At 51.5% G+C, this 26,738-nt stretch overlaps 2 protein-coding genes across 3 annotated transcripts in view; one reads left to right on the top strand and one right to left on the bottom strand.

Moving 5' to 3' along the window:
- Positions 1-2,579: 2,579 nt before the first annotated feature.
- LOC308529700 (uncharacterized protein) lies at positions 2,580-6,065 on the top strand. Its single transcript, XM_081105950.1, has 2 exons — positions 2,580-3,084; positions 5,490-6,065. The coding sequence occupies exons 1-2, from the start codon at positions 2,601-2,603 to the stop codon at positions 5,606-5,608; spliced, it is 603 nt and encodes a 200-aa protein (XP_080962076.1). The 5' UTR covers positions 2,580-2,600; the 3' UTR covers positions 5,609-6,065.
- Positions 6,066-11,460: 5,395 nt separating this feature from the next.
- Positions 11,461-26,738, bottom strand: part of DNASE1L3 (deoxyribonuclease 1L3) — a 43,582-nt gene continuing 28,304 nt past the window's right edge. For both annotated transcript variants that reach the window (XM_081105949.1, XM_081105948.1), the window contains 7 exons: positions 26,125-26,213; positions 22,556-22,642; positions 21,842-21,954; positions 19,088-19,200; positions 16,080-16,237; positions 13,078-13,174; positions 11,461-12,775 (listed from right to left, as the gene is read on the bottom strand). In XM_081105949.1, the coding sequence (XP_080962075.1) occupies positions 12,659-12,775; positions 13,078-13,174; positions 16,080-16,237; positions 19,088-19,200; positions 21,842-21,954; positions 22,556-22,642; positions 26,125-26,213 (774 nt within the window). In that variant the 3' untranslated portion in view covers positions 11,461-12,658. The remainder of the gene's footprint in view (positions 12,776-13,077; positions 13,175-16,079; positions 16,238-19,087; positions 19,201-21,841; positions 21,955-22,555; positions 22,643-26,124; positions 26,214-26,738) is intronic.

The raw sequence follows: 26,738 nt of genomic DNA, 5'->3' as shown, positions 1-26,738 counted from the left end.
TTTCCCAGCTTCAGCGCCCCCTTTCCTCAGCACAGGCGGAGGCCAGAGACAGGCCTGGGGCTGACCCCGCACCTGCCCAGGGGTTGTTGATGGGTTTTACATGGGTTACTAAAGAAAATTATCGTCGCGAATGACATTAACGCTAGGCACTTAGGATTATCTTCATTTTACAAGGGAGTTCGCAGGAGCTCGGAGAGTTTAAGAGGGTTGCCTGACATCACACAAGCAGTAACTACCAAGGCTGTGCTAAAACCCGGGGGCCTACATGTAGGAAGCGGGCATGAAGCCCAGAGCCGCGCGCAGGGGTCTGCACGGGGTGGGGCCCAGAATCCGAAGGCGGCTCTCCCTGCAGGGCTCTCCCTGCGGGCCGCCGGCTGCCCTTGGGCCCGTTGGAAGGCAGCACTTTTGGGGCGCTTCTCTGCTCCCTCCCACTCCTCTCCCCTTTTGGGGAGCCTGACCATCCTGCAGGGGAGCCGGTGGAACCCCCGCCTGCTCTGTCTGCTTGTCGGCCAAGTGACGGGGAGGTCGGCTGCCCGGCGGTCGTTGCCATGGTGACCGCCAGGGGTCGCCTTGGACACGCAAACTGCGGCACCCAGCGCAGCCCCTGGGGCGGAAGGCGCAAGGTCACCAAAGCCCGGGGGGGGGGGGGGGGGGGGGGGGACACCCACTGCTGCCCTCTGTGCCCTCGGCCCTGGACTTACCAGCCTGGGGGCGGGGGCGGCCTGGGTCAGGGAGGCTTTCTGGAGTTCAGGGATCGGCCCGCCCCCGGGCCCTGCCACCGCTCAGCCCCGCGACTACCGACTTTCTCCCTCCCTCCTTCCCCACCACCAGCTGCCACAGAGTGAGGTGCAGCGCCCTGCCCACCGTGAGCCTTTTGCTAAGCACCTGCCTGTGCCAGGCAGCACCCCAGAGGTACAGATCCGGCGTGGAGGCGGGCGGGGCCCAGAGGCGCAAGCTCCCCGAAGCCGAGACATTTTGTGGTTTTGTTCGCTCGCAGCTCCTGGCACACAGGAGCCCTCAGTCTGGAAGGAATGGTGCTCACAGCCAGGTTTTTAAAGCCTGGATTAAAACGGTGTTGGCACAGTTCATCAGTGACCACCGTGATGGAGGCCTGCAGACCCAGGTTGTCCCTCTTAACCAGCTGGCGCTCTATTTCCCAAACTTCCTCTAGAGCCCTCATTCTACAGGTGGGAGCACCCAGGCCCAGAGGACAGTCCGGGCAGCTGTGTCCTTCCTCGCCTTTCAGAAGGGGGTCCCATCTGTACGTCTTCTCCCACGCTGCCTGGCTCCCTCGGGTCCATAGTTCAGGTCTCAGTCAAAGGGCACTTCCTCTGGGAAGCCTTCCCTGACCAGCCTCCCTCCCCTGCCTCCCCTTCTACCCACCCCGTGGTGCTGCGCTGTGTCTCTCTCCCCTTCTGCACTGTGAAAGCCTGAGGACAGGCAGCGTGGGGACTCTGCCCCTCCTCATCTCCCTGTAGTGCCTGGCTCTGTGCCTGCCACAGGCTCAAAAGCGAACAAATGTTTGTGGAATGAATAGGTGAGAGCTCAACCTGCAGAGGGAAAAGGTGAGTGGCACTCACCTCCTCCTCACTGGCTCTCACCCTGGAGGGCCCTGGTCAGGGGCAGAGGGTGCTGCGGAGGCCCCGCCCTGCCTGTGCCCCTCCCATGGTGCTTGCCACACTCCATGGTAGAGTCTGTGTTTGTAATACATGACGTGGGTTTTCCCCGAGTGAGCATTTACTGTTGCTGAGCTCAGTTTCCTCATCTGGAAAAGCGAGTTAAGAAGCCTGGTAGTGAGTCGCTGTGAGGATTAAGTGAAATCCCTCAGGAAAACCCCAGCTCAGGGCCTGGGGCAGAGGTACCACCACATACCAACCACATGCCCTGGAGCAGGCCCAGCCTTGCCCTAAGCCTCCACTTCCCCATCTGAAAAGGAGGCTCTGAAAGCCCCATAATCGAGGGGTGATTTAAAGTGTGTGGAGCACAGCTGGTGCCAGGCAGGTACTTGCTGGACAACCGCCGCTGACACTCATGGAGGGCTGCTCTATGTCAGGCACGGCCCAAGTTGTGATGCACTGGCCTAATGCCATTCCCTCAGTGCTGAGGGTCCTTTCCACGATCCTCTGGATGTGCCAATGAGGCCGTGCAGCTGTGGAGTGGCAGAGCTGTGTCTAGGAGTTGGCACCCAGAGTTGCCATGGCAACCCCCCATCCCCAGCCGTGTGTCCAGAGCTTCCTGAGGGAGGACACTAGGCCTCTCTCTGGACCTCCTGGGATGCCTGGTGGATAGTAGGTGTACACTGAGGTTTGCTAAATGGAACAGAGGCAATGGCACCCGGTGCATCACCCCAAGACCCCTGAGCCCTGAATCCCTCTGGGGCAAGCACCCTGGGTGGGTTGTGGTGGCTTTGCTCCCTTTTCCAGCCTGGTCTCTCCTGCAGCCTACGAATGGCCCCAGTCCCCACTGTGCTCGGCCCCTCCTCTCCAGCAGGACCTTAGCAACCCAGGCCTCATTGGCTACATGTATCCTTGGAGACAAGACACCAAGAGTGCAAACACAGGCCAGAGAGCTGTGGGCAGAGTGTTTCCAACCTCCCTGCCATGAGGGATCTGTTCACCTTCCAGAACCAAGCCTGCTGGGAGGAGCGCCTCAGGAAGGAGGCTGCCGCCCGAGCAGCCTGGAAGGTCAACCATGGCCACAAGTACCCCAGGGAGAGGTCCCTGCCCAGGAAGCGGCTCCAGCAGGCCCTCCTCCACTCAGCCCCGGGCGTGGGGTCCTTGCCTGCCACCAGCTCCCCTGACAGAAGGACCGGATTGCCAGAGACCCAAGGGGTCAGGGCCCAGCCATCCGGGACAGTGGGAGTCCCAGAGGCCCAAAGAGCAACTCGGGAGCCCGCAGGCCAGACCAAACGAGGGAGCTTGGAAATGAGGCGGGTGCCCTCGAGCACCCGGCAGCTGCTCTTCCAAGGCCTCTCCCACGACGGCCAAGGCCGGGCCTTGTACCTCCGGGAGCGGAACCGGCAGAAGCCAGCGGAGAAGTTTCGGTATCCCGTCTTATCCTCCTGGGAGTACGGCTGGCACGTGGGTAAGGGCCACCACCTCTTGCCATTCCAGGCCTTTGCAGGCAGCCTGGACCCCTCCCCAGCCTCGTGCTTCATCCCCCCTCCCTCACCAGCACGCCCTCCTGGCTCACTCCCTCTGAGCAGGCAGGCACCTCCACTCTTCCAGGCCTTTGCACATCTGGTGTGTCGGCCTGGAATGTTCCTCCTGCCCCTCTCTCTGCTGGCTAACTTTCCTATGTCACCACTTCTGGGAAGCCTTCTGAGAGTCCTCCAGGCAGCTTTTTGAGTCTGCAAAAGCCCTGGGCCCACTGTGTCACCATTCCTTGAATATGCATCTGGTCTGGTGAGCCCTCTGGGTTCCAGGACTTCATAGGTAACTTTATTAATGTCCTCCCAGCTCCCAGCTTGGGGCTGGTTCTCAGTGACATTGGAATGAATGTAGCCTAGGGAAGGAGGGCTCCGTTTGGAATCAGGGAGTGTGAGCTCAAGTCCTGGCTATACCACTTCCAAGTTGTGTGAGCTCCAGCAAGTATCTTGACTTTCTCGGGCCTCAGTTCCCACATCTGAAAAAGGGGGGAAAAAATAGTATTTGCCTTCCTGAATCACAGAGTTTTGGGGAAATCAGGTGGGAAACACACTGAACAGGAATCGTCTTCACAAAAGCCCCATGAGGTGGGTCGGACAGACATTCATTCATTCAACACATGATCCTCTCATTCGGAATCCCAACTCTGCCCCAAATGCTCAGAAGAGTGACTTAGTTGGAAATTAGGAGGTCTGGGTTTGAATTCTGGTTCGTTCATTCATTCATTCAACAAATGTTTATGGAGCACCTGATATGTGCCAAGACTTTTTGTCCCTTGACTACTGCAGAAAACAAGGCAGGGTCCCTCACAGAGGCCTGGCAACAGACAGATGTGTGATGTGTCCCTGCTGCAGAGCAGAGCTTTTCAACCTTCACCTCCCCAGGAACCACCTGGGAATCTTGTTAAAATGCAGGTTCTTATCTGGCAGGCAAGGACTGGATGGGCGAGATTCTGCATTTTAAAGAGCTCCCCTGGGACACCGATGCTGCAGGTCCGTGGACGATGCTTGAGAGTCCGGCTATAGAAAGAGAGAAACCAGGAGAAGGAGGTGGAGACTGAGGGGCGATGGTAGCCAGGATGGTCAGGAAGGGCCGCTGGGGAGGGGGCGTTTGAGCAGTGTCCTGAGTCCTATCTACCACCCAGTTCTTCTGAGAACGGCCTGCCACCCTGCACCCACAGAGTGAGTCTCCCTTTAGGGCCCTACGTGTCTTCCCTGTTCCCCCTCTTGCCTGGCCACAATCCTTGCCCACTGCCTCTGAAGCCACTGCCAGGCCTGGGCCACCAGATGGAGCAAATTTAAATACAGGCTGCCCAGTTAGTTTGAATTTCAGGTGCACAATTTTTTAGTGTAGGTATGTTCCAAATATTGCATGGGGTATACTGACCCTGAAAACTGTTTCTTGTTTATCTGAAATGCAAATGCACCTGGGCTCCCAGTGACCCCCACATTGGAGCCGGGAAGCTGACTCTGATCCTGGAACCTCCTGGGTGCAAGGGCCAGGCTGGGTTCAGGGCGAAGACAGGAGACTTGCCTCCACACGGGTTCTGCTTAAGCTCACAGTTGCTCTGGAACATTGTGTAAGCTCTGGCCTCATGGCCCTAACAGTTAGTAACCCAACCAGTCCAGGGGCCAGATGGGAAGAGATGACAGACCCTCTGCTGACCGCTTCTCCAACCTCCCCACACACTTACAGACAGAGTTGTGCCATCCCAGTGGGAGCAAAGAGCGTGGGAAACGGGGGTTAAAGGCATCGAACCCAGCACCCCAAAGGGGTCAGCCCCAGTGCCCTTTAACACAAAGAAAGCAGCAATCTATGCCTGGCACATAGTAAGTGCTCAACAAATGGTGACTGGTATTATTATTATTATTATTATTATTCCAACAGATAGGTTTGACAGCCTGTGGGCATTGGGGTGGGGGGCGGTAGCTCAGCCTTGGGCAGGATTCTGGAGGTGCTCACATGGAGCACTGGGCCAGGTGGGGTTCCACTAGACTGGGGGAGCAATGCGATGAGGGGTGAGTGTGGGGTAGGGATGGAGATAAAATAGGTAACAATTGGAATGGCCTGGGTGCCATCCATCAGGGCACTTCCTGGCACTTGAGCCAAAGCAGGGCCTCCAGGTTGCCATGCTGTGCCAGGCGTGCCCGTTAGTTATTGGTCCTCGGGAGGAGTGGGTCCTCTGGGAGAGGCAGCGGAGGCTGCTGATGCTCAGGGGACTCACTGACCGGAGCAGTGGCAGCAGGGGGCGCCTGCCGGCCCTAGGCCCTTCCCTTCGGCTTGGGCAAGGGTTGGCCGGAGGCGTGGTGCCCCCTGCTCAGCGGGGCCTTTTCTGTGTTCCAGGGGATGCTGTGAAGAACACCAGGCTTTCAATATATGCCAAGTGCCAGCCCATCACGGAAACCTTTCACAGCAAATGTGGCGTCTTCCATTTTCCTCGGCGAACAGACCAGCTAATGTGAACTCCGTGGGATTCAGAAGTGGCTCCTTCCTTTGCCATCGTCCAGCTGGACCCTGCAGAGGGGAGATGCTGCGCCACCCGCCCTCCCTGTGCTGGCAGCCCGTCCCTGCTGGGCACCCCGGGACTCAGGGTGGCCCATCTGCTGCCTCCGTCTGCCCTCGGTGACCGCAGCTCCTCACAGAGCTCCCACCACCATCCCCAGTCTGTGCCACCACCAGGTCAAACCCGAAACCCAAGTAAGTGCCCTGACCGAATCAAACCCCACCCACCCCCACCACCCCTTGGGTACAGGCCGGTGCTCCAACCAACTGAGCCACACCGGCCAGGGCGATATTTTCAGCTTTGTGGGCCATCAGGTCTGAACCACAAAACCACCCAGCTCTGCTGTTGCAGTGTAAAAGCAGTGTGGACAGAACATAAACAAGTGAGCATGGATGTGTTCTAATAAAACTTTATTTAAAAAAACTGGTGGTGGGCTAGATTTGACCATAGTAGTAGTTGGCTGAACCGTAGGTTAAATGAAATATATTATTAAAATTAATTTTACTTTTTGTTTCTTTATTTTAATATGACTACTAGAAAAATTACAAATTGGCTCACGTGGCATCCCTATTGGCTCTAAGCACGTTGCAAACTGAGGGATATTTTGTTCCCCGGGGAGAAGCCTGTGTGTGTGTGTGTGTGTGTGTGTGTGAGTGTGTGCGAGTGTGTGTGTGTGTGTGTGTGTGAGTGTGACTGTGTGTGTGTGACTGTGTGAGTGAGTGTGTGTACGTGTGTGTGTGAGTGTGTGTGTGTGACTGTGTGTGTGTGAGTGTGTGTGAGTGTGTGTGTGACTGTGTGTGTGTACGTGTGTGTGTGTGACTGTGTGTGACTGTGTGTGTATGTGTGTGTGTGCGTGTGTGTGTGAGTGTGCGTGTGTGAGAGTGAGTGTGCGTGTGTGTATGTGTGTGTGAGTGTGTGTGACTGAGTGTGTGTGACTGTGTGTGTGTGACTGTGTGTGTATGTGTGTGTATGTGTGTGTATGTGTGTGTGTGAGTGTGAGTGTGCGTGTGTGAGAGTGAGTGTGCGTGTGTGTATGTGTGTGTGTGAGTGTGACTGTGTGTGTGACTGTGTGTGTGAGTGTGTGTACGTGTGTGTGTGTGAGTGTGTGTGAGTGTGACTGTGTGTGTATGTGTGTGTGTGTATGTGTGTGTGTAGGGGTGATGTGTGAACTCCGATGATAACCTAACCAGAGCCTGTGGAGGTGGCTCCTTTGCTTGGTTATCCACTGCTGAGAGGGAAGCCCAAGGGCAGACTGGCTGGCGGCTGCTTTCAGCGGGTGTTTGAACCTGCACCCTTTCTAGGTTCCTCCTTTCACTAAAGGGAAGTTACCCAGAATACCACCAGGTGGTGCTGTCCGTCTGCCGGGTATGGTGCTAGGACCGGGGAACCGCCTTCTCCACTGGGCTCTGCCTTCTCTGCTGTGTAGCCTTGGACTTCCCATCCTGAGCTGTCACATGGGGTGATACCAGACTAGTGAAATGCGCACTTTGCAGGCAGGCTGACCTGATTTGACTTCTGACTCCACTAGGGCACATTATGATTTTTGTGGGTCTTAGGCACCTGTGACTTCATGAATCCCTTCTTACATTAAAAAAGGTAATGAGTTATATTTTACATGGGGCCAGTGTGGCTTAGTGGTTGAGTGTTGATCCATGAACCAAGAAGTCCCGGTCCCCAGTCGGGGCGGGTGCCTGGGTTGCGGGCTTGATCCCCATTAGGGAAGGTGCAGGAGTCAGCCAATGGATGTTTCTATCTCTCTATTCTCTCTACCTTCCTCTCTCTCTAAAACCAATAAAAACAATATTAAAAATGAATTATATGTTACAACTACATTGATTTAAAGAAAAATATATTAATACTATACATTAAAATTTTTCTTCAACCTAAAATTTTATTTTTTCCTTCTTATTCTCAAAGAAATTAAAACACTTCCATAGCCCTAAAAGTTTCATGGGCCCTAGACCCTACCCCTACGATGCCTCATAGAGGAGTCACCCTGGGCTCCACTCATCAGCTGTGTGACCGTGGGCAAGTTGTTTAACTTCTCTGGCCTCAGTTTCTTCATCCATAAAATGGAGACAACAAACCCCACCTTTTCAGTGCTGTGGTTGGAATTTAGTGAGAGAGTGTATACTGCTGTGCCTTCTTAGAACACAGCCTGGCACAGAGCAAACCTTGGCAAATGGCAGTTATTATTATCATTATTTATCATTATTACTACCTTTAAAGATATTTTCAACTCTAGCTTCTATGAAACTACTAAAATTTCTCAAGCAGAAATCTCAAAACAAATAAGTCAGAAAAATGAAATGAAACATCCAGGGTATTTGATAGGGGAAATAGAGTTTCCTAAAGCAGAGAGGGTCAGGAGGAATTTTTACAAATGACAAATACGTATTTTCTCCTGCCATCAGGGAACTCATAGAGGTAGGGACGTGGGCTTATTCCAATCAGCCCGAACCTGGGACACCTGGGGAATGTGTGCCAGCTGGGCCGACCCTTAAAAAGGGGTGTGTGTGTTTGTGTGTGTGTGTGTGTGTGTGTGTGTGTGTGTGTGAGTGTGAAGCATTTGCCTTAGAGAAGGGGAGATTTGCATGGAGTTTTGAAGGCCATCAAAGCTTTAGACCTATGGAGAGAGAGACACTGTGTTTGCAGGGAAGAGGGGCAAAGAGGGAATGGAAGGCAGAGGGAACAGCATGTGCAAAGGCCTGAGGCAAGCGAGTAGAGAGCAAGTTCAAGGAACCACAATGGCCTAGCTGGTTTGGCTCAGTGGATAGAGCGTCCGCCTGCGGACTGAAAGGTCCCGGGTTCCCTTCCAGTCAAGGGCACATGCCCAGGCTGTGGGACTGATCCCCAGTGGGGGGCATGCAAGAGGCAGCCAATCAATGATTCTCTCTCATCATTGATGTTTCTATCTCTCTTTCCCTCTCCCTTTCTCTGTGAAATCAATAAAAGTGTATTTTTTTTTAAAAAGGAACCTAGTGACATCTACCTCTAGTGGATTTTAAGGTTTTAGTTCTTCTGTCCTGTTGAAATCCCATTTTATATCCTTCAAATATTATTTGAGAAACTTTAACATACTAGAGGGCAATTTTTCAATCCCTAATTTATGCCCTCAAAAATCATTCCTTAACTTTTTAAATTAGGTGTTTCCATCTGGATTTCTAAAAGAAAAAATACAACAATTTACTACTCATTATCTGCTACCTTTCGCTCAAATATTTTCTTTCTGTAAAAGCTATTATCATTTTAAAATCTAGGGGACAGGGTTCTTGAATTTGTATTTTTTACTGAAAAAAATCATTCATAAATTAACATACAAAAATAGACATTGGATAAGTAATTACACGGGTAACGAGGGTTAAGAAGGAGCCATACAGGGCGCTGTGGGAAGATGTAACCCAGGGTCCCAGAATAGATGGGGGAGCTGGTCAGAGAGGGCCTCCCTGACCGAGCGGGGTTTAAGCTGAGTTTTGAAGAATGAGAAAACGTTTTCTAAGTGAATGGGGGAGAAGAGCGATGCAGAAGAGGGAACAGCACATGAAAAGGCCCAGAGGCTGGGGAGAACACGATGAATGGAGGAACTAAACGGTGTGGCTATAAGTGTACAGACGGTTGAAAATGGAGTTGGAAAGCTAAGTCAAAGCCAAGACATATGGGGCTTTGCAGGATCTGGTAAGGACTTGGGTCTTTATCCAGAGAGAAATGGGGAGCCATGGAGGGTTTTAGGCGGGGGGGACATAGGATGAAATTTGCATTTTAGGAAGCACACCCTGTTTGTTGGGAAAACAGATGATAGGGAACAACAGTGGAGGTGGTGGGACTAGTGAGGAAGCGACTGATTATCACTGAGCAAGACTCTGTGACTGTGACTGGGGCAGCCCCCGTGGCCCTTGGCCCTGAGGAGCCTGGCGCCTGTCTGCAGCTTCGTCTCGCTTACGTGGGACCTGGGAAAGCAAGCAACCGCTCGGCTAGTGTTCCGTTCAGGGCACTGTTTCCCAACCCATTTTCTCTGAAGAATCAAGTGAGTGCATGCGTGTGTGTGTGTGTGTGTGTGTGTACACATCCTTGTTCCCTTAAATTCCCTTAGTGTCACTTCATTTCAGTAGCTTCTCTGATCGCTAAGGCTTGGAGCTGCTGGGGCCGGGTCCTGAGGCCCGGGGTGACCCACTCTCCTTCAAGACATGACTGTGGCTAAGACTCCGTGACCTCCCGTCCCAGCCATGACCTGTGACCTCCGCCTTCAGGACCATCTGGGTGGAAGCTCTGATGGGGACTCGTGGCAGCGACGCAGGTGGGACCCCTCTCCTGGCTCTGCCCGCCCCACGCCCGCCCGGCTGGGGAGAGGGATGTGGGGATCACTCTCCTCTCCGGGTGTGGAGCTGCCTTCACGTCCTTCTCCAGCCCAAGGGACAGGAGCTGCTGGCTTGGAGCCATGCCTTCACCCCACCCACAGGGACAGGATGAAGGGTGGGGACGGGGGGAGGCAGGAAAGGGGTGCTGATGAGGAAGAGAAAACAACAAGGGCTGGAAGCAGGGGCGTCTCCATTTCTCGGGGCTCACTTGCCCACATACTTGCTGAGGACGATGAAGACGTGGGTGGTGAAAACTCATTCCCAATCATTAGATGAGAGCCGCATGCACCCAAGCTTAAAGCGGCCGCCCTTCCACGGAGGCCTGTGCATGAAAACCCAGCTCCGCCTGTGGAGGGCTGACTGGAGTCGGGCACGCGGCGTTCTACCTGCATTATCGTGTTTAAACGTCACCTGTGCGGCTGATCCTCTCATTGACCCCATTTGGCGCTTCAGGAAACGGAAGGTACGCGACCTGCTCAGTGTCCCACAGCCAGGATGGCTCCCAAGTGGGCCTGGCCCTCCGCACGCTGTGCCTCTTCTCGCTAAGGAGGGCTGGGAGAGTGAGTTTAAAACCTGGTCCTCAGTAAATAATTCATGAACGGAAAGCCTGGCCTGCAGCCACCGGGGGCTTGTTAAGTGGGCAGGCTCGGGCGGGGCTGGGGATTCCCGTGGTAACAGGTGCCCCCAGTTACAAACCTGTGAACGAGGCTGATGCTGAGAGAGTGCCTACGACCAGGCGCGCTCCCCAAAGGGCCATGGGAGCGCCGTCCAGGCAGGTGACCCAGGGCGAGGGGGGGGGGGGGGGGAGTCTGCAGCTGCTTCAGGCTGTGGCCAGTGAGAAGCCCCACTCTGTGCCCCCGTGCCCAGCAGTTTGCCCAAACTGAGAGCTGGCAGATGCCATGGCTCCTGTAACCTGCTCTGTACAGGGACAGAGGGACAGAGGGACAGAGGGACGGAGGGACGGAGGGATGGCTCATCACCGAGGAGGCCGCAGGATGGGGGGGGGGCAGGTCAGGGCCTCGGGCACCCTCTCTTAGGGTCTGGTCCTCTTCCCCTGCTCCCCCCCCACACACCCACCAGCACAGGACTCCCGTCCCAGCCACAACACTGGCCCGTGGGCACAAGGACACTCTCCTGCGAAATAAGTTCATTTGTGAAGTGCCCGCTTGACCGTTTGGACCTCGGAAACTGGACGTTTTCTGGGGCGGCCCTTTTCAGAAGAGGGGGCGAAAGAAGCCTGACAGCCTGGCCACCTCCCCTGCCCACGCCGGCGAGACCTCTGAGGTTAGTTGGATGTTTGGAGAAATGGTTTTCCCCGCTTCAGCAGGGCCTTTTGGTTTTATTCTCTTGGATGTTACCAAATTTCGAAAATCAAGCTTGTGGTCAATTTTCTTACATAAGAAGCCACATGGTCCCTAATATATTAAGGGAAATGAGCAGAGTGGGGCCATGCCGATAGCGTGCTTTCCTCTGTATTTTCCAAGGTTACATATGTGCTCGTTTATGTACAGACTCTGGCAGAATGCGTAGCTGGGAAGGGGGGGTGCATCTGAGACAGGAAGGGGGGGTGGAGGGATGGGGGCGGCATCCTCTGTCACTGCTTCTCCTCTGGCGCTGCTCGTGTCGTTAGTCATGTTCACGAACTGCTTGGACAAGGAGACAGTGTAAGGAAAAGCAGCAAAAGCAGTCACCGCACAGGACGCAGGCCGCGTGTGCCCTGCCGCTGGGCCCCCTGCAGCTCTTTGGTTGCAGAAATATGATAAAATCCTTGAGTCTCTGCCAGCCACCTGGGCCCTTGATCCACTGGGTCCCCCAAGGAGCCCCAACAGTGGCCTTGGTGACAAGTGCCATGTGGGGAACGTTACAAGAGGGATGCAGCAGACACGGGGCCGGGCACCTCGCCCCGGCTCTGGGATGGGACAGGGCATGTGGGCACAGGGAAGAGGCGGCCCTGCTGGGCGCAAAGTGCCAGGTGGGACGAAGGGGAGTCTGACATGGCACACCCGATACAGAGACCTTTGCGGTGTCCAGAACCTCTGGGCTCTCTCCAAATGGTGGTGAGAACGAGGTGGCCTGTGGTCAGAATAAAATTTCAAAGGAGGACACTGGTGGCCACTGGGCTGGCTGAGCTGGAGGACAGTTCAGAGGCAGGAAGGCCAGGTGGGAGAAGCCTTCGTCCCTGATCCCCGTGAGATGTGATGGTGGCCCAACCTCAGCCAAGGGGGCCAGGTTCCCCAAACAGTGAATCGCCCGAATCATGGGGTGCAGGTGGGGCCTTGGCATTTCTGGTCATTTCTGGTGGAACAGGGTCCCTCGTGAGACTGAAAACAGATGTTCTTCCTCCTGCAGCAGCCTCTCCAGGGCCAGCCTGGGCGGCGGCCATGCCGGTGGCAGGGCTCTCGCTCAGGGCGTGAAAACCCTCCTTTTGGCTGCAAACCCCCCCCCCCCCGTTTCCTCTTGGGCAGTTCCGGGGAGGTACCAGCCACGGGGGATAATGGAAGAGCCTCCTCCCAATTCGGGTTAAGTCGGGTTAAATCCAAGCTGAACAATGAGAGCAGGGGCCAGCCTTGTTTCCTGGCTGCAGGGAGCAGTTCGTGCTGTTAGAGCTGTTTGTTTAGAGGCAAGAAATGGTTAAGAAAACGGTGCCCTTGGATCTAGGTGCGGCGGGCCCTGGTTCTCTTCGTTGAAGAGGAGGATCTTTTCCTGTTGGTGGAGACCTTTGAAGATTGTAGTTGGAATTCAACTGGAAAGTGGTCACTGACCTCCAGGGCCTGTAAGGATGAAAGGGAGAGACATCTGAGAATGAGGAGGAACTCTTACGCTTGTGATGAGCAAATTCAGGCTCCAGGAGAGAAGGTAGAATGCCCTCAGTCACCCAACAGCACACACCCTGGTGAGCATCGTCCCTGGACCAGCTCAATTAGAAGCCTAGGCAGGTCCTCAAATCACAGAACCATAGGCATTGAGACTCAAGGTCCAATGGCCCAATGTTAGGTCTCTAGTTGGACCTCAGTGATGACACCAACCCATCTGTCCAGGACAGTGGCTTAGAAAGACAAGGTGGCAGCCATACCTCCTCTTCAGTTAACCTGTACGCTTTCTGGAAGTCAAAGATGCTGCTTGACTTGGGCACAACGGAGTTGACGATCTCTTGTCCTGTCAGCACGATCCTACAGAAGAGGAGGGAAGACAGTCATGTTAATCCACTGCTGATTTCTGAGATCAAACCAAGGTCCATGTTTGACATCTGAAGTTGACTGAGCAGCCTGGACCTGTCACTCGGTGCTCAAAGTCCACCCCTGGTTTTAGCCTGTGACCCTCAGGACAGTGCCCAAGATTGGGAAATAGGATTAGTTCCTCTGTGGCTCTGTGGGCACCGGGACAGTCTCTCCCTGTGTGGACAGGTAGCCCTGGTGGTGGGAGAGAAGACTTTATGATACATGGACACTACATAGCAGTATCATGCATTCTAGATCATCGTTTCCTTTGCAATTATTTTTCACTTTTCCTGGTTTGATTATGGAGAAAGGTGCTGGCTTGTCTTTAATACTCCCTAAGCTTCCACTTTGACCAAGAGAGAGCAGGCTGTAAGCAGTAAAGAGGCAAGAGAATTAAGGCAGAATTTGCATTGTTCAGTTTTCACTGGAATTATTTGTACAGTTATTTTCGACTTATGCAAATGATGCTGGTTTCTTACCTTGGTATTATAACATTTCTTTAAAATTAATTTATTTTAGTAAGAAAAAAATGTATTTAAAGATAAATATGGAGAAAAACCAATGGGTACATGATAGTTAACTGAGTTTTGGAAACATGAACTCTAATGGATACCAACTGGGGTGATGCACTTGGGGTCTGCATGGCCCTGACAGACTGACTAAAGACTGATGAGTCCAACTGCTGGTTCATGACCATCCACTGAGCTTTCCCTGACTCTGAAGGGCTGACTGGTTTCCTGTGTTGGCTAACGCCATCACCTGGTTAACTCTGAACTCCATCCACAAGTAAACTCTTCACATACAGGTAGAGATTTCTGAAAGCCATCCTTTCCAACCCAGAGAGTCAAAAAGGACATAGTTAAGGCTCCCCCATTTCTGACTTCTACTAGTAGGTATGTGCACAGGTGGGCTGGCTGATCCTGCTAAGCTCTTCCGAGGCCAGCCCAGAGCCTGGGAGGCGTTCAAGGGATATCTGAACACAGAACAAAGACTCGCATTGAGTCAAAAACAAAAACATTTATATGACTTTTACAAAAGCACCAAAGATACATGCTGTTAAGGAAAACATAGACTTGACGTGGGGTGGTGAATATAAAATACAGTATACAGATGGTGTGCATCTGAAACCTTGATACTTTTATTAACCAGTGTCACCCCAATAAATTTAATGAAAAGGAAAAAAATCACACGTCATCCTGCCATCCTTTGGCATGCATGTGTGTAACACCGGGGTCCCAGGGAACACCGTTTATAACCTGTTCCCCACCCCAGCTAATCTGCTGTGGACTTCTTTCCCAGTGATTCACTGTTCTTATGCTTCCACATTTTCCATCACCTCCCTCGCATTTGCTGGGGAGAAGAATGGGGCCACAGAAGGGACTTGATGTGCCCAAGGCCACACAACTGGCATGTCCCTTGCTGGCAGCCCCTCAAAATGGAGGGAGGGGAAGAGAGCTCAGTCTCCCGGGGCCTCCCACCTTGACTCTGCTCCCCCAGAGCGAGGGCTGCTTCCACCTCCCAGGGCTGGAGTGACGACTTCTGCACTGGACACACCAGCCCTGAGAGCTCCGAGAGGAACAAAGGCGGTCATGGGGTGAAAACGAAAGCCAGACCTCAGAACGAGAGAAGTGAGAACAAGCGTGCACTCGCAGGTGGCCATTGCATGCTTTCCTCGCGACAGGCTGAGCGCTGGGAACGGAAGCCAGCGTGGGACCAGGGCTCCCAGGGGATTCCCTGCCTGCGGTCTCTGCTGTGGGAGGCCAGGTCACGAGCATTCACAGGCTTCAGGCATTCTCACCGCCTCCCTCCCGCCTTAAGAAGCAAAGGTGAAAGCTGATGGAACATCCCCGAGAGATTTTACACATACAAGGGCATGCAGTTATTTAAACGTATGTATTTTCATTTCGGAATGTGCAGCAAAAGCTTTAGAAGTGGAAACACTTCCTTGCTCTAACGGCTCGCATGTTTTAGGGTTTTACCTTAAGGACATCATAAATATATGCATAAAGTACATATAGAATCAGAAATGTTCGAATAACTGACCCTGAATAATATGATAACCTGATGCCCAATCCTAGTGCCTAATGAGAAGGGATTGGATGAGCAAACTGCGACATGTCTTTGTGATGGAATAATTAACAGCAGCGAATGTACTGAGCGCTTATAGGGCAGGCTTTGTGTTACAGGCTTTACATCTGTTACTGCATTTCATTCTCGTCCGGTGTCCATGAACGAGGTAGTGCTGTAATCTCCATTTTATTGCTAAGAAAACAAAGGCACATGTGTCTTCGTCACAGACATATTCCGTGGCAGAGTGAGGGTTTGAACCCAGGCCTGTCTGACACTGAAGCCCATGGCGGCCACTGCTGAACTACGGTGCCCAGTTCATGCCGTTTGTAGGCGGTGCAAAGCTCTAGGTCAGCGGTTCTCAACCTGTGGGTCGCGACCCCTTTGGGGGTCGAATGACCCTTTCACAGGGGTCGCCTAAGACCATCGGAAAACACATACATAATTACATATTGTTTTGTGATTCATCACTATGCTTTAATTATGTTCAATATGTAACAATGAAAATACATCCTGCATATCAGATATTTACATTACGATTCATAACAGTAGCAAAATTACAGTTATGAAGTAGCAACAAAAATAATTTTATGGGTGGGGGTCACCACAACATGAGGAACGGTATTAAAGGGTCGCGGCATTAGGAAGGTGGAGAACCGCTGCTCTAGGTGGAGAGGCCTGAAATGTGACTCTGCTCTCCAAGCCAAATGCCTCATCTGACCAGAGGGGGGCGCCTCTTCTAATGCATATAAGCCCTGCCTGGGCTAGCGGCTGGGCAGCTGTCTCCCACCTGTCATAGGCACAGTTGGTGCTCGTCCTGACAGTAGTGTCCTCTTGGTCCCCGATCAGCCAAACGAACTTGCTGTCGGTCCTCAGGCGGATGCTGTTCCAGGCCTTCTTGGGGACATAGTTGCAGCCGGCATTGAAGTCGCCCATGAAAATGAAATTCTGAAAGACATGATTTGGAGCATCAGTCGCCGGATGGGCTTTGTAGCCAAGCTCTGTCACTCGGCACTGCCAGCAATGACTCCGTCCTCCATGCTCAGCAAATGACGGGATACAGTGTGTCCCTCCCACATTCGTGTTTTGAAGTCCTAAGCCCAGTATCTTAGAATGGGACATTATTTGGAGAGGACCTTTAGAGAGGTAATTAAGTTAAAATGAGATTATATGGGTGGACCCTAATCCCGGATGACTGGTGAGAAGATGAGAAAGGGAGAGGCCTCGGGAGGAACCAGCCTGCTGACACCTTGATCTTGATCATCTAGCCTCCAGACTGTGAGGAAATAAATTTGTGTTGTTCAAGCCACCCAGTCTTTGGTACGTTGCTATGGCAGCCCTGGCAAACTAAAATAGGGTCTTTCTTAATTTCTTTTTGCTTTTTACAAGAAGAGGCCACAGTTTAAAACTGAGTCACAGAGGGGACTGTAAGTCCAGAGGGAGGAGGGAGCAAGCAACCTCCAGAGTCGGAGGGGAGAGGTGTGGAAAGGGCACCCCCCTCCTCCCCCCAGAGGAGCCCCAGGACGTCCGTCTTTGGAACGCAGACACCATCATGTGAGGAAGCCCAATCTACATGGAGAGGCCCACAGGGAGAGGGATGAAGTCTCCAGGCACCACCAATCTGCTAGCCATGCGAGTGAGCCAGCCCCAAACCAGCCTTCAGAGACCGGAATCCCAGCTGACGTCTCACGGTGCCGCCCCAGAGAGAGCAGGAGCCAGAACCACTGAGCCAGGCTGCTCCTGGGTCCCTGATCCCCATGGGATCATAACTAATGAATTGTCATTAAAAAAATAAATCAATGAAACTGAGTCACAGTTTTGATGAGTATTTGACAGGTGTGTACAAGGGCGGGTGTTCTTAACAGGGAGGGGGTGTTTGCTATAGCTGCTCCCTCCTGTTCTGAGTCACCATGTCTCTATAATTCATGCAGGGTTAGGTGGGGATGAAAGAAGGCTGCTAATTGATTCCCTCGAATCTTTTTTCTCTGGCTCAAACATATGAATGAAGCAATGCCTTTTGTTTCCAAGCAGGAAAAACGAACTTGGGTGGTGTATTTAACAGCTGGGGCACAGCTCTCTCCCTCCTATTGTCCTGAAGCTGGAAACTTATTCCTGTGAATTTTGTCTGTGGAGGAAGTGGGAAGCACCTTAGGTCACCAACAGAAACATTCTATCTTGGAAGTGTTTTTCCGTGGAGGGCTCTTGGGACAGGATTTTAATTTTCCCCAATCCTGAGGAAGTGCCAGATTTCCTTGTTTGTGCTATTGTTTGGGGCTGTTGCTGACTTTAGAGTTTTCTTCAAAAACATCTTATTTTGACCTCTGATCATGGTTCTCCCTGTGACTGATGGGCACAGTTGAGGACAGGATGTCATCCTTAACCCTAGTGACTACCAGCTTCTATTAATAAAGGCACGATTCACCGAGCATTCTCTGTGCGCCAAATCCAGCATTAAGTGCTTCATAAAGTTTCAATCTCACAAACTCTCGGAGGTAGAAGGGCCTTTAGCCCCTGTGGAAACAGGATAGAGGGCCTGCTCTACACCACTCAACTGGGAGGCTCAAGGGGTGAAACCAAGAACTGAACCCCAATCTGCCTCACTGGAGGTTTCTTCAGCACGAATTTCTCCTCATCATTTTTGTGCCACTGATACCTCCCCAGTACCCAACACTTAACAGATGCTCAATACATTCTTGTTGAATGAGTGAGTCTTTCTCTTGACCTGCTCTTCACAAAGAAGCAATGAAAGACACCCCCTGTGTTCTCCAGGCCCAGCTCTGGGCCACACTTGACTCATTTGCACTTCCAGCCGTGGAACTGAGAAGGAGGAGGACCAATGGGGTCTCATCCCAAAAGGAGGAAAGAAGAGTGCGGAAGAGCCCTCTCGAGCACTTCCATATTTGCCAAGCTCTTCCGCCGACCTCACAGCCACAGGTGGTGGCCTCCCGGTTTCCCATGTGCGGAAATAATTGGGGCCAACAGGGTGGTAGACGTGTTGTCCTGCTATGAGAATAGCAACCCTCCTCCCCTCAGCCCCTGAGGTCGGGTGGAGCTGACACAGAGTTAGCCGGTCAGAGCCTCTCAACCCTCTGGTCACAGTGATGGGTTCAGGGCTGGACATGTGACCCAATCAGAGCCAATAGGACTCACTCGCAGGGTATTTGCTGCATGGTGGGAGAGGAAATTTATCATTTGGTCTAGAAGCTGCTGGTGGCCGTCTTGCCGTCCCAGAGGGGAGCCAGCCTGAGCCTGGAGGGCCCCCCGCAGAGGAAAAGGCGGCCAAGGGTGGACAGAAACAAGCCAAGCCCTGGTTACCCTGCGGAGCCCTGGACCAGCGGTGCCTGAGCCACTCCTGGACATTTTAGTTACCAGAACCAATAAATGGCTTCTGCCAGTTTGAGCTCCTGTCACTTGCACCTGAAAGACTGCCGACCTCTGTGTGTCACTGTTCTCACACAGGGAGGAGGATAAAGGTAGCGGCCTCGTGGGGTCACTGGGAGGATGCAATACACTGGTCCATGTCCAGCCGCAGCCCGTGCCCGGCACCAGCTCGTCCCTCAGTGAACGTCCGCAGCCATGTGAGTGGAGCAGGTGTGAGCGCCCAGACCCACCCAGTGGCACCAGGCAGATTTCGGAAGAAGGAGATTTAGGGCCGAGGAAAGGCCCACAGTGAGGCTCCAACGGGGTGGTCTGCACAGGCTCTGACCCCCTCACCCGCCCGGGGAGGCACCCCTCCCTCTCAGGGACCAGATTCCGCCCCTGCCAGCGGGGAAGCCAACAAACACGGAGGGTCATCACCTTTGCCTTCCAGCGGTTCTTCACGTACTCGTAGACATCGACCAGCTCATCGATCTCCTTCACGGACGCCTCGGGCGTGGTGTGCAGGGGGACAATCACGAAGTCCTTGACAGCTGGGGAGCAGGAAGGAGGCGGAGGTCATGCGGTTGCCCTGCCAGTTCCAGGGCTGAGGGAAACGGCTGTCCTCCCGGAAGGCGGCTCCCTGCCCCTGGGCCCCCACTTCCAGGGGGTCCCGCCCGCCCGGGGCTGAAGGTGCACGACCTTAGGGTCACGAGGCGGCTGTTTTCTGTACACGAGAGCCTCTCTTCGCGGCTGAGAGAAAGCTGGGAGACTGTGCTCCTTGCTGGCATTGTGGGTGTTTCTACTTTCTCATTTTTTTAAAAACTGTATCTTCTATTTTTTTTGTTTTAATAATAAGGCTGGCTTTTGTACTAAGAAGTTTTTTTCTAATGAAAAAAATCAAAGCACGTCAGTTTATACACCCTTTGCAATCAGGGGAAAAAAAGCCCAAAAATGTTATTTAAAAAATAAAGCGGATATTTGGGAAGTGTCTAAAAACCGGGCCCAACGGAGAGGCCCGAGGGAGGGCATGTGGGCGGCCTCGGAACCAGGCCATGCCCACTTGCCAGTAGCAGCTGTTATGCTCTGAACGCCTAGTCCTCCGGCTCCCCTCGTCCTGTGCCTGGGGCCCCACTCCTACTTGGGAGCTGGGTGCTGCTGGCTGGTCACACAGTGGGGAGCCAGGACCTGGCAGCCTGTCTCCAGGACACGGATCCAGCAGCCTCATCTCCCACGCTGCTCCTCACACCTCCACTGCACCCCCGTCCTCTTGGTGGTCCCCCCTGCGCACCCCAAGCCCTTTCCCACCTCTGAACGTGTGTGCTCACTCTGCCCTCCCTCTGCCATCTGCCAGTCCTCTCTGACTGATTTCTTCAGGTCACAGCCTAATGTCACTCCCAGGGGCCTTCCCTCGTCTCCACCCACCTCGAAGATGGGCCCCTCACCCTGCTAGGCAATACGTCTTGCTCACTTCCTTCATGCTCTGAACTTATTTGCTTTATGTCTATGTTTGGCCACTGGAACCAGGGCTGTGAGGGCAGGCTTATCTGTCCCGCTCACCCTCTTGGCTCCAGTATCTAGCACCGTGCCTGGCACGTTGGAGGTGCTCAAAATGTTTGTTGATGGACTGACTGGCTGGCTGACTGAATGAATGAATTAAAAGATATATGAATAGCTAACTCCTTCATCTTTCACCGCAGATAGAGAGGACATAAGGAGCTTTTCTCGAACAAGAGAGAAAACCAAACAGGACATGGCTGAGGTGCCATCTCAAGGAGAGAGAAAGGGGTAGAGAAGAGTAGAAGTTGGAAGCTCAACACAGGCAGGTTTGTTAGCAATTCACAAAGGACTCACGAGGAGAAAATATAGTCAGCAAGGGGCGTGGGGTGCTCTGAACATCGCTCTGCTCAGCTAAATGTGAATCATGAGCGTGAGACAGGATTATTGCACGTGCTCTCTGAAGGGCACTTCTTGCCCTTAATAGCCCCACATCCTCTCTTCCCTCCTGGGAATTCCCTCCCCATTCTCCTATGTTTGTCAGCACCCTGCCTCTGAGGTCACTACCCAGGGCAGAACTAGTTCAGGGTGTTTATATTTGTAGTTATAGGTATACTCACCTATAGCTCTGCATAGATTTGCTTGGTCATTATCTGTCTCCTCTGCTAAAATATAACTTCACAAGAACAGGGACCTTGTCTATCTTGTCTGGCACCTGGGAGAGTGCCTGGCACATAGTAGGTACTGAAAATATATTTGCTTCTATACAGCTCCAAGTGGCAAACCAAATTTATTCTTGACTTCCCTTGAGTGTCACATAGTGGGCAAGAGCATGAGCTCCTGAGATGTTGGCTTGGGTCACAACCCTGGCTCGTTTACTTCAATAGGTGCTGGGTGAACTTGGCTCAGTGACTCCATCTTTTTGAAGTGGAGACAATCCTAGTTTATTTCAAGGAGTCTAGAAGCCTGGCACTAATCAGTGATCAACAATGGTTAGTGGCTAATACAAGTACTATTGTTGTTCAAGTTCAGGCTGCAATCATTTGGATTTCTGTGGAGGAGACTTCTATGTAGTTACTAGAGGGAGAACCTAGGTTGAGGAGTTCAACTTTGCTGGCCATCACTGGGATTTTTTTTAAACGAAGAAATGGTTGTACTTGGTTGGGACTGAGGAATTAAGGTAAATAATTCCTATCAGCCTAAATGCTCCAAAGGCAGTGGAGTTATCATTGATTCCAGAAGGTGGGCTCCAGGCTGGGGAGTTCTTGAGTCATGGCATTCTGAGAAGCCAGCCTGGTGCCATCAAACTATACTGCATCTTCTACAGTCATTAGAAGTTCATATATATATTAATTTCAGAGAGGAAGAGAGAGGGAGAGAGAGATATAAACATCAATGATGACAGAGAATCATTGATTGGTGGCCTCCTGCATGCCCCTTACTGGGGATTGAAACAATAACCCCAGCATGTGCCCTTGACTGGAATCGAACCTGGGACCCTTCAGTTTGTAGGCCGATGCTCTATCCACTGAGCCAAACTGGCTAGGGCCAGGTATTAGAAGTTCTTAATGGCCTTCTCCATCGAGCATAAAGCCTCCCCAAAGATGCTGCATAAACTCCAGGGTCACAGCTCACACTTAGGGCTGTTGCCCACTTGCTCTGGGGAGATCATGGGCAAGAGAGGTGTGTGGGTCTCACCGGTTTGAGGTGACTGGAACCAGACCACAAAGGGCTCCCTGGAAAATACATCTGTGTCTCCATCCTGAAGGTCATGGTAGAGGTAGTTTTTCTTCACAGTCACTAGCTTTTCCCTAGAGGAGAAAAAAGAAGTCCACCCAGCTGAGTCAGTTGTCTTCTTACTTCTTTCAAGAAGTAATTATGTAGGTTCCCACGGCTTCATTAGCCTCCCAAGTGGGCTCCAGAGCTGGAAAGGATCTTTAACTTGAGAACAAGGCTCAGTCAACTCTTCTCAATGGCCAGGGTCCTTTGGGAGCCAAGGAGCTGAGCAATACTAAGTATCTGGGGCACCCACAGTTAATGTTCAGACTTAGAACAAATTACTAGTAGGAAGAAGGTGAGAATATGAAATTCTGGAGTCAGCTGTGCTGGGCAACTCAGGTTTCCATCCCTGGACCAGGACTTGACTACGAAGAAGGAAGAAATCCTGAACCCCTTGACCAGGCAGCCACTGGGTTAACCAACAAATTAGGTGTTAGGAAGCTGCTCATGTTTTCTAGTTTGAAGAGTTAATACTTCGCACCAGTCCCAATTTCGAGGGCAATTACTTTTATTGATATTGAGAACTGGTTAGAGATCAAAATTTCGTTTTGAAGAAAGGGTATGCATTGTGATTAAATTCATAGCCATCATTTATACATGAACCATGTTCCAGGAAGCATAGATGATACTTACTTGTAGATAAAGGCATACTGTTCTTTATATGTCTTTCTTCCGAGCCGAGAGCTAATCTCACAGTTGTATGTTGTGGCTCTTGAATTTCTAGAAAACAAAGATTTTATATTGAATCTTAAAAGAAAACATTTCCCTATTGCAGAGATTCCCCTCTCTCCAATCTGCCTCCATATCTCCAATGGCACCATGGAGAGTCTAATAAGAAGGGCCACCATTGGATGGAAATGTAACATCTGCCAGGACCTTTATTTCTTGTCCTTATAGGTAGATGCTACTGTTACCCCATTTTTATCATTTGTAAGCACTAAGCTGGGATTTGAACCCAGATCCTACTCACTCCCGAATCCATATGTTTGGGCCTGTACCTGTAAGGGACCATTGAGACCATAGAAGCTTCAGGCCAGAATCAGCCCAAACCCCACTCTGGGCCATGGCTGGGGCTGCAGCTCATACTCCCTGTTGGAGCAACCTTTTCTGGTCACCTACCCAGGCACCACCCCTGAGCATTTATCGTATGCAGGATTCTTAGTCACATTTTCGTTGGACATTCTTTCCTGCTCTGAAAACCCCCCAGGCATTAATAAGCCCAGAACTATGACTTCAAACCAGCTGTTGTTTATTTTCTGGAAACTGGGGATACAGCCATGAAATCCCATTGATCCTAACCCTCACCTTCCTGGAGAAACCCGACTCTCAGTGTGTTTGCCAAACCTGCTGATCACTCCACCCTGGCAGAGCCTGACCCGGTGTTCCTCCCTCTGGCTGCAGAGAAATCTAGGGCACGTCTGACTCCAGGCACGGTCTCAGGTTCAGTTGGAAGAAAGCAGAAGGGACCTTTAGGGGCCCAGTTAGACCCCACAGAAACTCCTGGGGCTTTAGCTGCATGTTCTAAGGCAGATTGGCCCCTGGGGCCCCAGGAGTGTGGACAATGGATTCCTCTGGGCTTCGAGTCTGGGAAGTTGGCCCTCATCTGATTCTGGACTGTTACGTCCTGGGTTGGCAAAATGTTAGAAATGACTCAGCTGTGAACTGCCTGAGGTCCCTCTTGGCTTCCAGGGGAAGGGAGCAAACAGGCCTGGCTCTGCCTGGGGTCCATAGGACAGTCTAGGGAGGTTGGGGGAACTGAGATAACTGGAGGCAGGAAGACTCTCCGGGCCGACTGGGGGAGAAGCATGAAGACCCCTTCCTCTCGGTCCCCCATACTTCTGAAAACTGACTGGAGCTGCTCCAAAGACAACTGAGGGGGCTCAGAATAGAGCACTGGCTTTGGAGTCAGACCTGACCCAGGGTCAAAAGTAGGCCCAGCCATTTGACGACTGGGTGACCTTGGGCCGGTCACTCTTCCCTGTGCCTCAGCTCCTCGCCTCTAAGAGGAACAGTCATAGTATCTACCCCACGGGGTTGTAAATGAATTAACAGGATGCCTGGCCCATAGCCAGGGTGTTGATGGTAGCTGTTACATGGTGCCCCCTGGACCATCATCTGCCATTATAATTCCACTGCTACATGCCAGGCACATGCATGACTTAATTACATGCCTGATTTATCTTCCACATCCCAGGAAGATTGCTTCTATTGTTAGCCCCAATGAAGAGACAGGGAAAAGGAGGCTGGTCAGTTGCTTGAGCAGAACCAGGATCCAAACCCAAGTGTCTGAGCTGAGCATCGGTGCCTAAACCCTGTGCTGCAGGCCCCCTTTCCTGTCAAAGGTCAGATCCAGAAACAGAATACCTGCTGACGACAAAAAGGAGAAGCTCAGCTCCTACTCTGTGTTTTCAGATGAGAAACCAAGGCCCCGGGGGAGGGAAGGGGGCTGTGGGGACCAGCCCAGGGACCGTCTGTGTGAAGGAGAATGGCCACAGCTGTTCCGCCTGGACTGACCATTCACTTCTAAACAACTATGTGAGTTTTCCTAATTACAAAAGTATAATAATGGCCAGATGTCCTGCTGCTCTAGCTGTATGGTGGCTACAAGGCTGTTTGTTTTCATTTTCTCTGTGCTTTTAAGTATGTTTAAAGTATTTCCTAAGCAAAAAGGAAGGGGAGTGTAATATTCTCACTGTAGAAAATTTTGGAAAATAGAGAAAAAATGTAGAAGAAATCCCATTTAAATTCCTGACAAATTTGTACTCTAAGATAGCCACTGTCAACATTTTGGTTCACTGCTTTTAAATCTCTTATACGTTTTTTTGTTCTGTTTTATTTATTTATTTATTTTTACATAATTGAACTACTTGGCACATATTGTATACTTGAGTTTGTTTAATTTTATCATGTATCTACAAAGAAACATTATATTATAAGAGTTTAATCAGGATGCATCAGAACCATCTGGGAAGTTTGTTGAAATAAAGATGCCCCTCTCACAGAAATTCTCATTCCATAGACCTGAGGCTCTTGAATATGCACTTTTAATTCACTCTGTGGTGATTTTCAGGTGGATTATTCTTTGAGAAAGAATATAAATTATAAATTATAAATATAATCCAACGTTATGTACAACTATTTGAGGACATTATTTTTGTAATTTTTAGCTTGTAAAATCGATTCAGGCTTTTTGTAAAATGTTCAAATAATGTAGAACTATCCTATATAATAAAAGGTTAATTGCAAATCAACCGTATGGCAGAACGACCGATTATTATGACGTGCACTGACCACCAGGGGGCAGACGCTCAACGCAGGAGCTGCCCCCTGATGGTCAGTGCGCTCCCACAGGGGGAGTGCCTCTCAGCCAGAAGCCAGGCTGATGGCTGGCAAGTGCAGCGGTGGTAGCGGGAGCCTCTCCCACTTCCGCAGTAGCGCTAAGGATGTCCGACTGCTGGCTTAGGCCCGCTTTCCACAGGGAGCGGGCCTAAGCCGTCAGTCAGACACCCTCCGAGGGCTCCCGGACTGCAAGAGGGCGCAGGCCAGCCTGAGGGATCCCCTGAGTGCACGACATTCGGGCCTCTGGTATAAAATAAAAAGCAAATGTTCCCCATTCCTTCCCTGGCCTCTTACACAATGATCCCCAATCACAGCCCCCCAGCCCCCCAAAGTGAGCACAATTAACAGGTTGGAGCACATCCTTCCAGTTTTTCTTCTATGCCCATGCAAACTCAAACATACTCTTATTCCTCTATAATGTGATGTGATTAATAAACTGGGTTGCTCTACCTACAATTCTGAACTTGTTCTGTTCAGTTGCAGCCATCTTTCCATGCTGGCCTGTTTAGGTCTAACCTGTTCTGCAGTAAACATGATTTATAATGGCTGCATAACATCCCAGTCTGTGGTCATTTCATATTTCCTACTGGCACCTGATCTTTCTTGAGAACAGCACTTCTCAGCTCAGCCTCTTGTCTGTTTCTTTCATTTCTCTGGCTCCCCATCTGTTTCCCTTATTTTGTTTCATCATATTAAAGCTAGCTGGTTGAATGTTCTTAGAACCGTGGCTAACAGAGTTGGAAGCCACATGAACTGGTGGTCAGAGTGAGTGCTTGCTCTCACGCTAAGTCAGTTCCCTGGGGCTTTACAGGTGCCTTTGCACTTGATCTTGAACCCACAGAGGGTCTGGGCCCCATCTTTACCCATTCAGCCTCTCCATCAGCGAGGGACAGATCTGGTTGGCGCTGTCCTTGATTTCCATCAGGAGTATGATGTCACAGCGTTTGATGACCTGCAGGGAGAGAATTCCCAAGGGGTTGAGAGCACTTACTACAAACAATAAAAAACCTTTTGGGGGGCACTTACTATGTTTTAAGTATCAAATTGGGTGCATTGTTAAATTAATTAAATTCTTGCCTAAAATATATGAAGGGCTCCCTGAGGGAGGTGCTGTTACCGTGTCCATTTTAAAGACAAGGAGCCTGAGGCTCTGGAAAGGTGAGAAGTGTATCCAGAGTCACCCAGCCAGTGGCAGAGGCAGAATGTGAACCTAGGCAATCCAAATCCACAGCCTATGATCAGACGCGACTTCCCACCTCTCGGCTTTCCTTGAATAATTACTATAATAATAATCAATATTCATTAAACCCGTAGTAAATGAAAAGTACCAGGCTGGATATTGAGGTATAACCACAATGATAATGACTGTAAGAGCTGACATTATTGTGAGCCTACGCCGAGCCTCACCAGCCCTGTGAATGACCGTTAGTGCCTGACACGCAGGAGGGAACCAGCTCAGAGGCCTGAGTGACGAGCC

The sequence above is a fragment of the Myotis nattereri genome (genome assembly GCF_964212035.1).
Source record: "Myotis nattereri genome assembly, chromosome: 14".
Taxonomy (NCBI): domain Eukaryota; kingdom Metazoa; phylum Chordata; class Mammalia; order Chiroptera; family Vespertilionidae; genus Myotis; species Myotis nattereri.
This window is presented reverse-complemented; position numbering and strand designations above follow the sequence as displayed.

What these genes read in the sequence shown, in the direction of transcription:
- LOC308529700 (XM_081105950.1), top strand. Translation starts at nt 2,601, where the DNA reads ATGAGGGATCTGTTCACCTTCCAGAACCAAGCCTGCTGGGAGGAGCGC. An exon ending in GGAGTACGGCTGGCACGTGG is followed by an intron (nt 3,085 to 5,489) that starts GTAAGGGCCACC and finishes TCTGTGTTCCAG; the next exon opens with GGGATGCTGTGAAGAACACC.